This window comes from Orcinus orca, chromosome 13, assembly GCF_937001465.1.
Source record: "Orcinus orca chromosome 13, mOrcOrc1.1, whole genome shotgun sequence".
NCBI lineage: Eukaryota > Metazoa > Chordata > Mammalia > Artiodactyla > Delphinidae > Orcinus > Orcinus orca.
Window position 1 is genome coordinate 67,928,079 of NC_064571.1, and position 17,247 is coordinate 67,945,325.

At 46.7% G+C, this 17,247-nt stretch overlaps 1 protein-coding gene across 4 annotated transcripts in view; it reads right to left on the minus strand.

The window, feature by feature from the left end:
• Window positions 1-350: 350 nt before the first annotated feature.
• LBH (LBH regulator of WNT signaling pathway) overlaps window positions 351-17,247 on the minus strand; it is a 68,956-nt gene continuing 52,059 nt past the window's right edge. For all 4 annotated transcript variants that reach the window (XM_049696349.1, XM_049696350.1, XM_049696351.1 and 1 more), the window contains one exon: window positions 351-2,125. In XM_049696349.1, the coding sequence (XP_049552306.1) occupies window positions 1,937-2,125 (189 nt within the window). In that variant the 3' untranslated portion in view covers window positions 351-1,936. The remainder of the gene's footprint in view (window positions 2,126-17,247) is intronic.

Here is a 17,247-nt window from a genome sequence, read left to right on the forward strand (position 1 = left end):
TGGGATTTTCCAAGGCAAGACCCCATCCACACAGGGAGGCACGGGATGAGAACTGCAGCTGCGGGGGTGTGAGGGTAACTGGAAAGGCTCCCTGCAGCCAGAAGGAGAGGGAGAGCGAGAGTGAGAAGCCCCCTCGCAGGGCAGGCTGCAGGCCTCTCCCACTTGCTCGAGGAGCTGGAGGAAGTTATTGCCATCAGTGTGTGCAACACAAGCAGACAACACAGAGGTTGGGGGCAGAGGGGTGAGGGGGTGAGCGTTGGCTTCCCAGGACCAAGTCCTGCTGATGTGACAACAGCACACGCTGGTCCTCCTGCACCAGCGTTCTCCAGAGCCACACTAACCTTGAGGTATTAAGTACAACTCTACACGCATGTCCCAGCTGGGATCAAGCTGGACTGACTGGAGCCCCGAGGGGACACGGTGGGTGCCTCCGTTGGCCGAGTACAGCCCCAGGGAGGGTCTTGAGCACACCTCTTGGCTGCACTGTCCTGCTCTGAGATAGAGACGGTCTGAAGGGCTTGTCCTGCAATCTATGCAGCTCCAGATGGTTCCTAACTATGACGAGAAGCTCTAAGTCCAAGCTAGCCTTCTCTTGCAACTTGCCCTTGCAGGGGTCAGGTGGGAGGTGAGGAGGGATGATGCTCCCTCGTCCTGTCCCCTGCATCCAGACACACCGCGGAAGAAGCCCAAGACCTCATGACACCCTTTAGTTTCAAATTCAATCCCCAGGCTGCTGCGTGAGAGCCTGTCACTGCCATCCAATAACTCCCAGGCTCTGCCAGCTCTCAGGACCTGCGTTAAAGCTCACTTCCCCCACAAGAAACAGAAAAAGCATCCTCCATTCGCCATTCAGCTCCCACCGGAAAAAGAGGCCAAGATCCCACGCGGGAATGGGTGCTGTGGCTGGCCAGGCTGGCTGGAATCTGCGGCAGGGCTGGCAGCCACCTGGCCTGACCGCTGTGCCAGGGCTGGGAGGGTGGAGATGAGGAGAAGGAAGGGCCAGCCTGGGGGAGCCCACCACTCTGTGCCTCTGCCCAAAGGGAGAGCAAGTGTGTGGGGGGGCAGGTGGGGATGGACCTTGGTGTCCAAGCATCTACATCGGCCCTCCAACAAGGGTGGGAAGGGCTCTCGCTACTTCCAGAAGGGCTGGGAGGCAAAAAGGATAAATCAGGGGAGCGCTCAACATTGCAGCCTCTTTAAAAACCTCCAGATTACGGGGGCACACGCACCTGCTAGGGCCTGAGGGGAGGATCTGGAGAAGGAAACGGGAGGCGTTCCTGGCATCGGCATCACCTCCAGCTGGCTTTGCAGGTAGCCAGCCTCCACTGCTCTCCTCTGCCTGCCTCCCCATTACAGACCAACACACCTGAAACAAAAACAAAGGCTGGCAGTGGGCAAAACTAGAGAGAGATGAAGACTTTGTTGTCTGATGTCCCAGCAGCCAGAGCGAATGCTTGCTGGGTAGGTACTTCCTGGCTGCACTTCTCTGCTCAATGTTTTCTTTAAAATGTGTATTTTCTCTTTCATCTCCTGTTTGTTTTCTTGCCCCAGACGTTCCTTGCTAGCTTTGCACATCCCCCCATCCCAGCCCGCCCCCAGAGCCCACTGGAATCCCACGGCTGCCCCCAGCCTGCTTGAGTTCAGATAAAGATCTCCAAGACGCCCGCCTCCCCGCACCCCCCAACCCCTGCTCTAAGCAGCTTCCTTTCTCAAAGGTCCGGCGTGTTGTCGCAGAGGGCTACACTGCCCGACATCTCAAAAAAGGAAAAGAAAAGAAAAGAAAACCAACTCAGTGATTTGCAGGTGCAAAACGGAAGCCATCGTCTGACTTTTTCAGAACTATTGTGGCTCATGCTCTCCTTCCATGGTAGCGGGAAAGAACACAGTTCAGGTACAGATGCTGTCTGGTGTGACCCTGTGGGAGCCGGCGTGGACCCTACTGTTCCTTGTCTTCGTTCGGTGTCTCTTCACAGTTGTCCTGTTCATCCTCCTGGACCAAGAACTCCTCGGGGGGCCACCGGAGCTCCCCGCTCTCTACCTCCCCCTCTGTGGGCTCCACCACGATGGAGGGCAGACGGTCCTTCAGTTTGCAGCAGCGGTCGAAGTCTGACGGGTCAGGGAAGATCTGAAATAAAAGCGGAGAACCCCATCAGGTACACGTGCAGGACCGAGCCCCCGCTATACACCAGAGATCGTGCTACGCCCTTGGGATACTGGGGAGCAGCAGGTGGGATACTGCAGAGCATCAGGCAGGAGCCAGGGAACAAACTCTGGGGCAACAAAGGAAACCCAGACTAATCCTGAAGCTGAAAGTTTTCATGGCAGTGCCACCAAATTTGTGTTTGTACTTTTTGGTCTTGTTTTCAGATAAAAGAACTCAAAATCATGTCCACAGTGAGTCACATCTCCATTTGCAGCAAGCATTTTACTCTAGAAGTACAATGCATACAACAGGTACTATAACATTAAATTCCTCCCAGGATAATTATTGGCACCTACCAGGTACTTTACATATATAATTTGGACCCAACACGGTCAGGCAGAAACATAGGTGCTGCTCACGCCACCTGAAAGAATCCCAGGAGATTCCTGGAGAAGGAGGTTGCCCAAACCATTCAGCCTGGAAACGAGCAGTGGTAGAATGGGATCAAACCCAGGTCTGCCTGACTCCCAAGTCCGTGGCCAATATCACGTGCCTCTCAAGGAGACGGGTTCTGATCTCGCTGTAGCTGTAAAGTCAAAGTCAAATCAGGGTTGAAGGCATGGCCCCAGACACAGGCACATGGGAACATAATCCCAGGCTCTTTTTTCACCTGTAAACAACACCTGGCTCCTTGACGGCTCTACACCTGAAAGAGTCTACTTCTCTTTCCACAGTCCTGTCAACGAGGTTCCTTTTTCTGATGCTTACTGTGTGTCCTGACCAGAGCTGGGAGAAACCCCAAACCAGGCTATAAAATCCAGGCTCTGCGGATTCCCTTTGCACACACTGCCCTGTGACTACAGCTGACCCAATTCTTTGCCCAGCAGCTTAAGTACTTAATCCAATGGGCTGCTGGTCTCCTGCCACACACAGCTCTCGGGGACATGCCAGAGAGCCGGAGAGAGGAGACTGTCTGGGACGCTTGGGCTCACAGAATCACACGGCACCTGCAAGGCCATCTCTTCCAACCTCTCCATTTGATAGATAAGGAAACTGAGGCCCAGAGGGGTCACGTGCTCAGGGTCACACAGCTTGTTAATGGCAAAAGAAAGGAAAGCAGACCCTGGAGGGGGTGGAGACACACATTTGAAGAGATCCCGGGGGTTCCCTGTGCCTGGCTCTGTTCCTTGGAGGTAGCAGAAGTGCTCTCCTAGAAACTCAGGCTTTCCCAACTTCTGGGGTGTTATGAGGGTACCCAATCTTATTGCACCTAGCCCCACGCAGTGCTGTCCCCATCAAGTCCCTGACCATGTCAGGGGCCACGTGGGGCTTCCGGGAATCAGGGGCCTCAACACAACCTCCCCAATCCCTGCAGACGAGTGATTATTAACCATTTATCCAATAAAGCCCTATTGCTGGGGGATTAAGTCTTAAGCCAGCTGCACAACCAGGCATCATTAAAGACTTAACGGGCTTATAAACAGGATCGTAATAGCGGCCAGGAGGAAAACAAGGCAGGGAGGGGCCAGGCTAGTGGGGTGAAGGGAGGCGCGGGAAAGATGACGCCCCCCTGCGGGCTTTCTCTTCCTGATGCAGCCAGCCCTGCAGGTCTGCCCCTGGACTGGGCTCTGCGCACAGACCCACATGCTGAGCAGGGAGAAGGTCAAGTGGCTTACTTGGGCCCCTCCTCACTTCTCCTCTGGGGAGCCGGAGCCTCCTGCTGTGGGTGAGGACACAGGTGCCCTTCCGAGCACAAGCCTTGGGCATGAGTGAGGGGAACCCCCACGAGTGGAAAGTATGCTACAGTTTACAAAGCTTTTTCAGATACCTCCGGTAGGCCTCACCTCCCCCCCTCCCCCGCTGCCCAGGAGCAGAGAGACCTGGGGCTCTGAGGGTCACAAGGAAGAGCCAGGATTCAAACCTAGATCTCCTGTCTTCAACACCTGTGCCTCTTGAACAATGAATGGATGCCACTGGGTCAACATGCCCACTTCACAGAAAACTGACCAGGGAGGGTGGGCAAGACGCTAGGCTTTTTTTTTTTTTTTTAAGATTGATTAAGATTAAGTTGGGGGTAGGAGTTTATTAATTAATTTAGGATTGATTAAGATTGATTAAGTTGGGGGTAGGAGTTTATTAATTAATTAATTTATTTTTGCCTGTGTTGTGTCTTCATTTCTGTGCGAGGGCTTTCTCTAGTTGTGGCAAGCGGGGGCCACTCTTCATTGCGGTGCGCGGGCCTCTCACTGTCGTGGCCTCTCGTTGCGGAGCACAGGTTCCAGACGCGCAGGCTCAGTACTTGTGGCTCATGGGCCCAGTTGCTCCGCGGTATGTGGGATCCTCCCAGACCAGGGCTCGAACCTGTGTCCCCTGCATTGGCAGGCGGATTCTCAACCACTGCGCCACCAGGGAAGCCCAAGACCCTAGGCTTTAATGGCCCATTTGGCAGTTCAGGCCCCAGGATGACCATCTGGGCAGCTAGGTCCAGAAGATGAGCTGCCCCGTCCAAACAGTTGTTCTAAATCTTCAAGGACAGAGCTGCGAAATATCAAGAGGGGATGGACACCTGGCCCAAGACAGCCCTGGGCCCCTGCCTCTACCCTCTGACCTAAAGCCCAGGGCTGGGCTTGCGCTGTGACCCCCTGGCTGAGAGAGGTGGCGCCCGGCTCCTAGCTAGGATCGCACCCGCTGAGGAAGAGCCAGAGAGACAGGCAGCGGCAAGGCCAGCAGAAGGAGGAGGACAATGACAAGGGCGGAGAGCATATGATTTTGTTCTAAGCCGGGAATGCATCTTTAACTAAAAGTAGGGGGAAAAGTGTTAAAATAAGGAGGCTGCTGATGATGGAAGATATGCCAGGCACGTTTGCTGAGCAGAATCTCAATCTTCACAATAATCCTCTGAAGTATGCAGTGGTGTGATCACTTTTTATAGATGAGGAAACTGAAGCACAGAGAGGGCAAGTGACTTACTCAAGGCCACAGAGCTAGGAAGCGGCTGAACGGGGACCCAAACTCAGACCCACAGGACTTCGAATGAGGCGCTCATTTGACAACACTTGGGTCAAGCCACATCAACCTTGACATCACTTGTACAACCCTAACCAAGACCTCTCAAACGCCCGGGCCTCAGTTTCTCTTTTTAAGAAGTGAAGAGTGAAGTGGCCTTCTGGTCTCACTAGGTGGGTGCAAAGCCTGGGCAAATACAGAGATGATAAAATGCTTTGAAGACATATGCTAAACTCAAATCGGAATGTCCTCTTTGGAGCAGTTTCAACAGGACTGCGAGAGCAGTCTCCAACAGCAGTTTCAAACTCCAAGCAAGAGGCAGAAATACTAACACAGTAATTAAAATAACTCTAAACAATGCCTTTCATACCAGGAGCCACACAATTAAGTCTTTTAAGTCCTTGGGGGAAGTCTGAGCATTGAACTTCTGATACTGCTTACTTGCCAGAGAACTTTGCTCCCTGAATTGCTCAAAGCAGGCGCCATGGAAAAAAAAACTTTTTTTCTTTTACAAAGCCTGTTAATTACATTTTTAAAAATCACTATAATAATCTAACCCTCCCATCAGAGATTATATTGTATTATCAGATAATACCAATTTATGCCTCTGAAAATTGTAGCTCTCTCCAAAGACAAACAAAACGCACCCAGAACCAACCAGCTTCTCATTTCCTCACATCCAGACAGAAAGCCTTGCAGAGCAAAGCTGAGTATTTTGCCAGTACAATCTTATCTCTGACAGCTGCCTAAGAGGCTGACCCCAAGGAGGTCAAGATTTTTCCACTAAGTCATGCTTTTTAATCATCTAGGCAGCAGAAAAATGAGAGGTTGCGACGGCAGTTTGACGGGGTGGGGAAGGCAGTGGAAAAAAGGACTCAAGTCAGACTTGCCAAGCACATGACAGGTAGAGTTGGGGCAGCAGGCCAGCCCAGCATGCTGTTTGCCTGCAGGAACTGGCCAGGAATAAAGCACTGCCCCTGTTCCAAAAAGAAACTGCTTCTGGTTAAACCTCTTACCCCAAAGCGTCCCTTCTCCTTGGACTGGAGAAGGGGAAAAAAATCCTTTTCGTTTCTCTCTGAAGCAAAAGGCTCCTCTCTAAGGTGTCCAGAAAGGAAGACGGGGAGGCTCTGAGAAGCATTTCCCACCCTCACCCTCCAGGGCAGAACAGATCACAAAGCATCCATCCCAGCTGTGATTCTCTCAGCCTTGCCCCTTCCTCTGTCCACCAACACCGGACTCCACATCCAGCTGTTACACTCGGCAGCCAGGGCTGATGGCTTGGATGAAACTAATAGACACCAAGTTCCCTCCTTTGCAAATGACATCTTGGAGATCACATGCACCAAGAACATCCCGGGCCCTGCATGTCCCACTGTGGGGAACAGCAGGCATTCAAACTTGGTAATGGTCGGGCTTCCCTGGTGGCGCAGTGGTTGAGAGTCTGCCTGCCGATGCAGGGGACACAGGTTCGTGCCCCGGTCCGGGAAGATCCCACATGCCGCAGAGCGGCTAGGCCCATGAGCCATGGCCGCTGAGCCTGCACGTCCGGAGCCTGTGCTCCGCAACGAAGAGAGGCCACAGCTGTGAGAGGCCCGCATACCGCAAAAAACAAACAAACAAACAAACAAACAAACTTGGTAATGGTCGGGCTTCCCTGGTGGCGCAGTGGTTGAGAGTCTGCCTGCCGATGCAGGGGACACGGGTTCGTGCCCCGGTCTGGGAAGATCCCACATGCTGTGGAGCGGCTGGGCCCGTGAGCCATGGCCGCTGAGCCTGCGCGTCCGGAGCCTGTGCTCCGCAACGGGAGAGGCCACAACAGTGACAGGCCCGTGTACTACAAAAACAACAACAAACAAAAAACTTGGTAATGGTCAATTTTATAGCGGACACTTCTTCAAAGGCATCCTTTGCCAGGTGGCCTCCAATCCCAACAGGATCTGACATTTTGGGAACTCAAATGAGTTCACTCAAAAGGTCAAAGGAGGGGCTTCCCTGGTGGCACAGTTGTTTTAAGAATCCGCCTGCCAATGCAGGGGACACAGGTTCGAGCCCTGGTCCGGGAATATCTCACAAGCTGTGGAGCAACTAAGCCCGTGTGCCACAACTACTGAGCCTGTGCTCTAGAGCTCGCGAGCCACAAATACTGAGCCCATGTGCCACAACTACTGAAGTCCGCGTGCCTAGAGCCTGTGTTCCGCAACAAGAGAAGCCACCGCAATGAGAAGCCCACGTACTGCAACAAAGAGTAGCCCCTGCTCGCCGCAACTAAAGAAAGGCCACACGCAGCAAGGAAGACCCAACGCAGCCAACACTAAATAAATAAAATAAATTAAAAAAAAAAAGGTCAAAGGAGCTTTAGGACCTTCTAGGAAGAAATGGTCTGTGAGATGTAGTTTGGATGCCAATATACTGGAATTTCTGCCTGTAGATCAGAGCTGTCCAACAGAACTTTCCGCAATAATGGAAATATTTTCTATCTGCGCTGTCCAACGGCAAACACCAGGCACATGTGTCTCTTAAGCACTTGAGGCTAAAATGTTTAATTCCCTTTCATTTTTATTAATATAAATTTATATGAAATATGTAAAGTTAATATAAATTGAAATAGCTACACAAATAAATAGATAAATATGAGGACAGTGAAAGCGGGACCGTCCAGGAAAGCTCAGGATGCTTGGCTAATAGACCGACATGGGAGGCCTGAGAGCAGAGAAGTCTGGGGTTGAAGGTGAGCCCCTGGAGATGCGGAATTAGTCAGCAGGCTTTTGTTGAAAGTATAAAAGTCACCGGTCAGTCGGCTCCCATTTCACCTACGGAGGGGAACTGAAAGGTAATACCAGGGCTCCAAAGGCCCGAAATTTGGGGGCCTAGCTATCGACTGTCTGCCTCTAAGCCAGGTGACCTAAACCTGGCTGCCTCTGGGGTGGGAGAGGAGAGAGATGCCTGGCACCTAGGATGGAAAATGAGCGACTCTGGTTGGAGCAGCCCTCCCCTGTGTGCGTGCATCCCTCAGCTGTCACCCCTGACAAACAACCCGAGCTGGCCACAAAGAAGGTGGAGGGCTCGGCAAAGAGCTGAGAGATGCTAATAGGGAAAGCGGACACCAGCAGGTAGAGGAGATGAAAGGTGGTTAACTAGATACAAAGGGCTAATTACCAGCTCTGCAAGCTGAGACCCAGGGAGCTCGGCCATCCTGCTCCTCTTTGCTGGGGTGGAACAGAGGAAGGAGGCGTGCTGGGGTGGGGGGGAGAGGGCCGGTGGGACAGAGGGCCTGCGATGAATAACCAGGTGGCTCTCCAAGGCCCCAAGAGGGATCTGCCTCGGCATCCAAAACCACACAGTGTGTCTCTCCCCTCTCTGGTTCCAGAGGAGGGGGTAGAAATGAACCTCAAACCTGTGATGGAAAATCTCCACTCCCACAGGTAGACCAGGAGTCTGAAAGATCTGGCTTTTCCCTTGTCCCCATGCTTTGTTATCTCTATGACTGGGGTCAAGTCGTTTTAACTTCTCTGAGCCTCAGCTGCCTCGTGAGTAAGATGAGGAAGGAATTTCCACTCTACAGTATTGTTGAAAGGATTACACGATGCTTCAGCTTGAGTGCCAGCACGGAAGCCAACAGGCTCAAAGATGTGGAGGCCCATCGCCCCCCTTTCCTCATTTATAAATTGGGATTACTACTAATTCCCATCTTATAGGCTTTGGAGAGAATTAAATACAGGTATGTCTGTATGTTCTATAAACTTTAAATTCCTAATGATGGTTCTTATTAGGTAAAGCTGGGGTGCCCAGGGAGCATTTACAGTAAGGCACTGGAACGTCTGTAGCTGTGGCTTGGGACAGGAGGAAATTAGCAGCACTCCTGGGCTTGTGCTCACAAAGTCTAGGCCAGGTTCTCTGGACTTCTCCTACAGTACCTCTCTTTTCCCAGGGCATTGGTTAGGCCAACTGGAATGGAAGCCACTGCCTTGTCCAGATCTTGGCCTTTCAGTGGAAGCCCCTGCAGCGTAAGTCTCCCCATTACGCACCCTCCCCTCCTTCCCCCAGCCTACTCTAGGGGCCTGCCGCCTGGGTTTCTTATTTTTCCTGGAGAATAACAATGGATTGGCCTTGTGTGTTTATTCGTTCCTAGGAAGGGCTGGTTTCTAACAATGGGCAGATCTCTACCAGCATCCTGCTCTGACAAAGGCTGAGTGAATGAGGGGCAGCTAATTCAAAAGAAAAGTACACCCTGCTTTTTGTCCCCTAACAATACGTGAAGGCAAGAAATATGTTCTTTGAAATCCTCGCCTCCTGCTATTTTATCATCATCATCATTATTTGCATTTTATTGACTTTTCAGAGTGAAACGTGGCTGGCAAGAACAGAAAGAATTATAGCAAAGGGGCACAGTGGCTACTGCCTGGATTCAGAGGATGGGGAAGAACATTCTAACACCTCCACTCAGATGCTAATGACCTCATTCTCCATCCTTGAGACTCACATCACGCAAATCTCCCCTGGACTGGGGTTATAGACTATCCACCTCACCCTCTCCTACACTTCTCTGGTGTCTCTAATCCTACAGGAGACTTGAGCAGAGATTTGGGGCTTTATTAACAACTGTTGGATCTCCTTCCTTTGGATTAAAGATGCTTAAGCCTCCAGCCTTGAAACTTAAAAGAAAAGGAAATCCTCTGGATAAACACCATCTTTCATAAACATCTCTCCAACACACACCCATCCTGCAAGTCAGGAGTTCCAAATTCCAATTAATTAGCACGAATTGCTGCAGATAATTCGGGCCCAGCGAGCTGATGGGGCTTTTGTAATGTTACAGAACATCTCTCAAAATTCTCCAAGGTGGTAAGAAAACACTGCAGCTTTCTGGCATAGGATGATTTCAAATACCCCCATCCAAATATCCCCCCTGACTATCTCATTATTGCCCTTTGAAAAGAAGACATGCTTCCCAGTCATCTCTGGGCCTTGGGGGATGGCCTCTCTCTCTCTCTCTCTCTCTCTCTCTCTCTCTCTCTCTCTCTCTCTCCTGCTGGTGCCACCCAGGTGTCCCACAGCCACACACCCTCTCTCAGAAAGCCCAGACTGACAGGGCTGCCATTTCCAACCATTCCCTCATTCTTTGTTTTGGAGACAAAAATCTTGACTATTTAGCCTGGTCCCATAGCCTCCCATTCTCTTCTTGTCTGGGGTTCCCCTATTACCTGGCTTCCAAAACCATCGCTGGATGGAAACCACTCTCAAGTCTCTGAGGACTTGCTTACAGCCCAGGCCCAGGGCCCTGCTTGGCCTTCAGTCACCACGACCTCTGCAGCACACTACCAGGCCAGTCTGCTTCAAGGCTGCTTCTCTACTGATTCTCATGACTCTGCTCAGGTTCACCTGACCTGTCTAACCTCACCTTCCCTGTGCCCTCCCTGGACTTGGTGTCAGCCTAGGCTTTTCTCTGGACTCAGGCAGCTTCCTGGCTTCCACTGTCCATCTTAGGCTGAGGATTCCCCAATCCACGGCTTCACTGCCCTTTCCACCGTCTGTGAAAGTCTCCACTTGGATGACATCCATCACCCCCAACTCACCTTTTCCCAAAGTGAGGTCATCAGCTAGTTTATATCTTTCTTTAAGTTAAAAACTTTTCTTCCCCTCTCCAACAGGAAGCCTTGCTTAATAGTAGGTCCAGTAAAAGAGGCCTGGAGATTATAGTTGATCGCAACTGCAGTATTGATGTGAAAACATTGAAGCAAACAGGGCTATGTTCCTAGAGGTCCGCTAATCTCATGGAGACCATCTACACCACCTGCACTAACAGGGAGGTGATGCCCAGCTGGCGTCTGATCAGACACATTCTGTTCAGTCTAGAGCGGTGGTTCTCAAAGCTTAATTCCTGAGCTCCTTTCAGGGACAGAGTGTCCATGGAGTTAAAATATTTTCTTAGTAATACTAAGATGTTATTTGCCGTTTTTCCTGTGCTGATACTTGCACTAATGGTATAAAAAGCAACGGTGGGTGAAATTGCTGGCACCTGAGCAAGAATTAATGCTGGCGGCAGCTGCAAACTGTGCTGGTGGTCATTGTATTCGTCACCACCTCCCACTTGCAATTAAAAAAAAACAAAAAACAACAAACAACTTCGGGCTTCCCTGGTGGCGCAGTGGTTGAGAGTCTGCCTGCCGATATAGGGGACGCGGGTTCGTGCCCCGGTCCGGGAGGATCCCACATGCCGCGGAGTGGCTGGGCCCGTGAGCCATGGCCAATGAGCCTGCGCGTCCGGAGCCTGTGCTCCGCAACGGGAGAGGCCACAACAGTGAGAGGCCCGCGTACAGCAAAAAAAAAAAAAAACAAAAAAAAACTTCATGTCCTTGATGAAGCAGTAAAGATTAATTTTTATTAAATATTGACTGTTAAGTACATGTTGTTTAATATACTCTGTGATGAAATGCAAAGTCGGCATACAACACTTCTGGTGCACATCAGAGCACAATGGTTGTCTCGCAGAAAAGCATTTATGGGATTGAGTGGTGAGCCGCTTTTTCCATGGGACGCCATTTTTAGTTGAAAGAATGACAGACCAACAACCATGGTTATTCAGACTTGGGTATTTGGCAGACCTGAGCCTAATATTTCAAAGAACATGAGCCTGATATTTCAAAAAAATGACTGATGGTATTTGTTACCAATGATAAAAACTGAGGTCTCAAGCAAAAATTAGAATTTTGTAAAACTTGTATCAGCCACCATAATCTTGACAGTTTCCTATCACTTGAAGAATTTCTGATGAGACCACATATTAACTAATGTGATTTTTTTTGATATTATGTAACAAAATGTGTTAACTTTGGAAGATCTGCATAACTCAGCAAACCTATATTTTCCAAATGATCAGTACAGCACGTTATGAAAACAAGCATGCGTAAAAGATTCGTTCAAAGTGCAAGATAGGCTAATGAATTTTAATGTAAGAGTACAGAAAGTTCATTGATAAGGTTTCAGATTCCACATTACCACTAACCTTTAAGAAACTACCACTTACTGAGTTTTGCCAAAATATCAAAGAAAAATATATGAAAAGGCTACTAAAATATTTCTCCCTTTTCTAAGTACATATCTGCATAGGCCAGATTTTCTTCATGTACTTCAACCAACACCGATCACAACAGATTGGAAGCAGAAGCAGATGTGAGACTCTAGCTGTCTTCTATTAAGCCAGATATCAAACAGATTTGCAAAAATGTGAAACCTTTCTTTGTGCTGAACTTTTTTTTTGTTTTGGAAAATATATTTATTTTTATTAAAAATCATTACTTATATTAACATGTAATGGTTTTATTGTCATTTTAAAGGAATTAATAAATAATAAAAATTTTAAACTTTTAATATCAAAAGATATAACCCACATAAACAAATATCTCTGGGGGTCCTAAATAATTTTTTAAAAAGTAAAAGGGACTGAGATTTAAAAATTTGAGAGCCAATGGCCTGGAGAAAAAAATACCTTCACAAAGATGACTCCATAAGTCAAGGTTGAAGGATAATATGTTTTAAAACTGGAAAAGATTTGAGGGGAACATAAGAGGTGCCTTCAAATACTTAAAAGGCTGACATGAAGTCTAAGAGAGAGCAGATTTTTTTTAACTCCAGGGGGCCTATCTAAGATCAGAATGGAGGATTTCACCGCATTATACAACTTCTAACAAAAATGATAGAATCAACTCTCTCCATTACAGATGGGGAAGGCAAGGTCCAAAGAGATGCTGGGAGTGGCCTGAAATGACATAGACAGTAGCAAAGCCAAGATTAGAAACCAGTTATCCAGATTCATACTTCATAATCCCGCTGCGCTGAAAGGTTCTGAGCTCCGTATCACTGGCAATGTCCAAAGAACACGTAAGTGACCCAGTGCCACGCTACTGTAGAGTGCATTCTCACATCTGATAGAGACTGGCCCAGTCTCTAAGGTACCCTCCCACTCTGAGATGCTACGGTATCTCAGTTTTGATCCCAAGGAAAATATCTATATCCACGATCTCCAAACTTGGAGATTGAAAGAATCTTGAAAGAATTTTGAAAGAATTGAAAGAATTTTGAAAAACTGTCTCCTTTCACACCTTTTAAAACCGACACCTAAAACTTCTGCTATATTATAAATATTACCATTTTAAAATAAACTTTTATGCCACTCTTTTAAATAAGTACTCAATGGCTTATAAACACCATAGCAATTTGATATCTACCATCACCTATTTTAAAAACTCATAAACAAGCTCGTAAGTCAAATCTTATTCCTTTCTCTACTTGAAAATGTATTTCCATTCTACTGCTCCATAGAATTTTATATTAATGTATTTTCATGTTTGAAAGTTTTTAGTCATTAGCTTTTTTCATACTTCTCTGCAATAAAAAGATGTATTTGTAAATTGGCTTTTAATGTTTTTATGTCCCATGACCCTAAGCCTTGTTAGTTAAAAAAATAAAATTCTGGATTGGCTTATTGCAGCTATTAGTATATAAGTAATCAATAAACATACCACAAATAATTATTAAACGCAAAGGTAATTTTTCACTGGTTTTTTTATAGATAGGTGGGATTTATGAAGCTTCTTAGACAGTAACATTTTTATATGGTCCATTTGTTCGATTCTCCTAAGGTTTCTATACGCTGGGAAGGCACCTTAAAAGATTCACGTAGGTGAGAAGCAGGTCCTCTTACAAAGGGGGTGGAGGGCAATCTTGATAGGAAAGGTAGGAAAAGAAAACTGGTGAAGCCTGTCTTCAGGAAACGCAATTTTAGAAAAGGAACAGAAGGAAGCTAAAGATGTGGAAATTGATTTCTCCAAAATGCTCTCTGCTGTCGTATCCCTTGAAAGTTTCTGTGAACCTCAGGGGCAGCTGAGGTTTTAACACTTTGGTTTTAACACTTCGTTAAAACATGAAGGGGTGTATACATAGAACCTGATTAAGAAGTAATCTGGCATTAAAACCTCCAATATTAGGGTGCCAAGGAAAACAGCCAAGAACGTTTCTGATATGGCTTTAACTGCTATATCCAAGGGGGCAAATGACCAAAGAAATACAGAAATCATAATTTAGTATTAGCTTATCTTTAAGAATGCTTCCGTCCAAGAGGACAGATTCAACTCTTGAAGAAAAAAATTCCTTCATGGTAACAACGGTGACGCCAGTCCCAGGAAGTCAGGCACCACCATGGTTATGCTTTCCCGTCCACATACACACTATGGCTCAATTATATTTTTTCTTTCCTCACTTGTTTAAACATTTAAAAAATAAAATAAAATTCTATCACTACATAAATGGAAAAGTAGTATTACTTGTCATAGGTAATAACCATAAAATACACTAACATTTTCAAAGTTTGTCTGTGTAACACCTAAATTAACTTTGTAAACCGCCAGGCATATTGGACTCTACTGGAACATTGGCCTAGGCTGTTTACCTGTCGCAAAGAACCTGGAGCCTTGCGGTGCTATTGGGTGGAAGGCCCTTGAACACTGGCCCAAGACTTCCATTATGTTCAGATCTACTTCTAAGAGCCCAGTTCATCCTTGATTCCAGGGAAGCAATATTTCTAAACCATGACCATTCCATAAGCCAGACCTGGAACCCCAGGAAAACCAAGATGGTTCAGGGGACTAAACGTGCGTCTGTTCAACCTTCGTGGGTATCCAAGCCAAGGCAACTACCCTGGTCTTCCTCAAGGTCACACGGTGCTCCAATGTCATTAACAGAATAAAGGAGATAAGTAGGGGAATGGCCAACTCATATACATTTGTAATTCACAGAGCATGTCAACATACCCACTATGGGACAAGAATGTCCCTGGCTAATTTGCAATGCTGGCTAAATGGTGCCTAAACATCATTAACTGTTATCATCTCTGCTCAAAATAAGCAGTTAACAAACTAGGGGAAGATGTACAACATCTCCCAAACACTTTAAAGTAACCAAACACCTTTCTGACTCTCTCCACAAAGCTCCTCCATCATCCCATTGGTATAGATTTTACAACCCTGAGATTCTATTTGTAGAGCTTTCAATGCTGGGAGCTTATACTATGATAAACTCTTTTATTTGTCTTCTGTTATTAAGGTAATATATAATCAAGAGGCTTAATGATGTTTAATCTCTTTGATTCAGCAATTCTACTTCCAGGAATTTATTCTGAGGAAACAAATCAGACCTGCGCAGAGATTTGTGTAAAATGATATTCAAAGCAGTGTTCTCTGTAAGAACAAAATATGCCACAACCTAAATATTCAGCAATAAGTGGTACATAACAAAATGAAATGCCATTTTACAAAGAAAACCAAGTGACAGGAACATAGTCACAATATTATACGAAGTGAAAAAAGATTCACTCTGGCACATACAGTTTTACCTCAATTTTATTTTTTTAATAAAAATGCATATAAAATACTGGAAGTAAACATACCAAAATATTTCAGTGATAGGAATATGGGCATTTAAAATTTCGTTTGTACTTCTCTATATTTTCCTAAATTTCTAAAAGGAATTAATATCACCTTTATAATTATAACACACACACACGCGCACACACACACACACACTCTCTTACACCTTTTGACTCAGAAATTCTATTCCTAAGACTCTAAGGAAATAGTATAAACTATGGACAAAGATTTATATATAAAATTATATATATATTATCACATTATTTATAAGAGAAAAATATATACAATTTAAAAATAATTCAACAATTGGAGAATGGTGAAAAAATCATGTTGTAACTTTATAACTTTGTGCAGTTATTAAAATGCTGGCTTTGAAGCATTTTTAAGATAAATTTTGGGCTTCCCTGGTGGTGCAGTGGTTAAGAATCCATCTGCCAATGCAAGGGACACGGGTTCGAGCCCTGGTCCAGGAAGATCCCACATGCCGTGGAGCAACTAAGCCTGTGCGCCACAACTACTGAGACTGCGCTCTACAGCTCATGAGCCAGAACTACTGAGCCCGTGAGCCACAACTACGGAAGCCCGCGTGCCTAGAGCCCGTGCTCCGCAACAAGAGAAGCCACCGCAATGAGAAGCCTACACACCACAATGAAGAGTAGCCCCCGCTCGCCGCACCTAGAGAAAAGCCCGTGCACAGCAACAAAGACCCAACTCAGCCAAAAATAAAAATAAATAGAATAAATTAATTTATTAAAAAAAAGATAAGTTGTGATGATGTGATGCTGATGACTTACATACCATTAAGTAAAAAAGCAGAACGCAACCCTGTGTGATCTTGGCCATATAAAAACAACTTCTGTGGAAAAGATGCTAAAATGTTAACAGTTGTGATTTATGCATGGTGAGATTATGGTGACTGGAAAAAAAAGTTTAAAGAAGAAAATAAAAATTCCATAATGGGCCTATGCTACTTTAAAAATTTGAAAAGTAAGCATAAGAATAATAAAATACATAGTTTGCCAGTGAAAATATGAAATTACTCAAAAAAGGGGAAGGAAAAGAAAATTTTCCTGTAATTACAGCACTCTGATCTAAAACAACTGCTATTGACATTCTGCTGTCTGCCCTTTTGGTTGTGTGTGTGTGTGCGCATGTGTGTGTGAGTTCATGTAAGTGCATGCGAGTGTGTGTGTGTGTGTGTGTGTGTGTGTGTGTGTGAGCCTCTGTAGGCATCTCAGGCTCTGTCCCATGGGGATCAGCAGCTGAGCCTGGGGCTGCCCACACACCTTGGGCTAATGCTCACCTGCAGATAAATTAGAACTGACACATAGGGCTGTGTCTGGAGAAAATGGTTAGGAATTTGGGAAAACCAAGGATGCTCTCAAATCCAGGGTGGACATGTGTTTCAAGCTCTACAAAGTAAAGACAGGAGATGAATTCAAGGTATACTAATTAATTCTGCCTGGCAACCACCTTCAGGTTCAAGTTAGGAGAAAGTCAGACCTAGAGACCAACGCCCCCCGGACTGAGGTTTGTGCCTTCCCTCTTTGCTCAGGGCAGTTCTCCTTTGGATGAGAGATCTGGAACCTTCCTTCCCATTGGCTCCAGTACAATTACTGGCTGAGTTGCAAGTAGCCGATGTCGCTTCAGCTAAATGCTTGGGTGCCTCTTCTATAC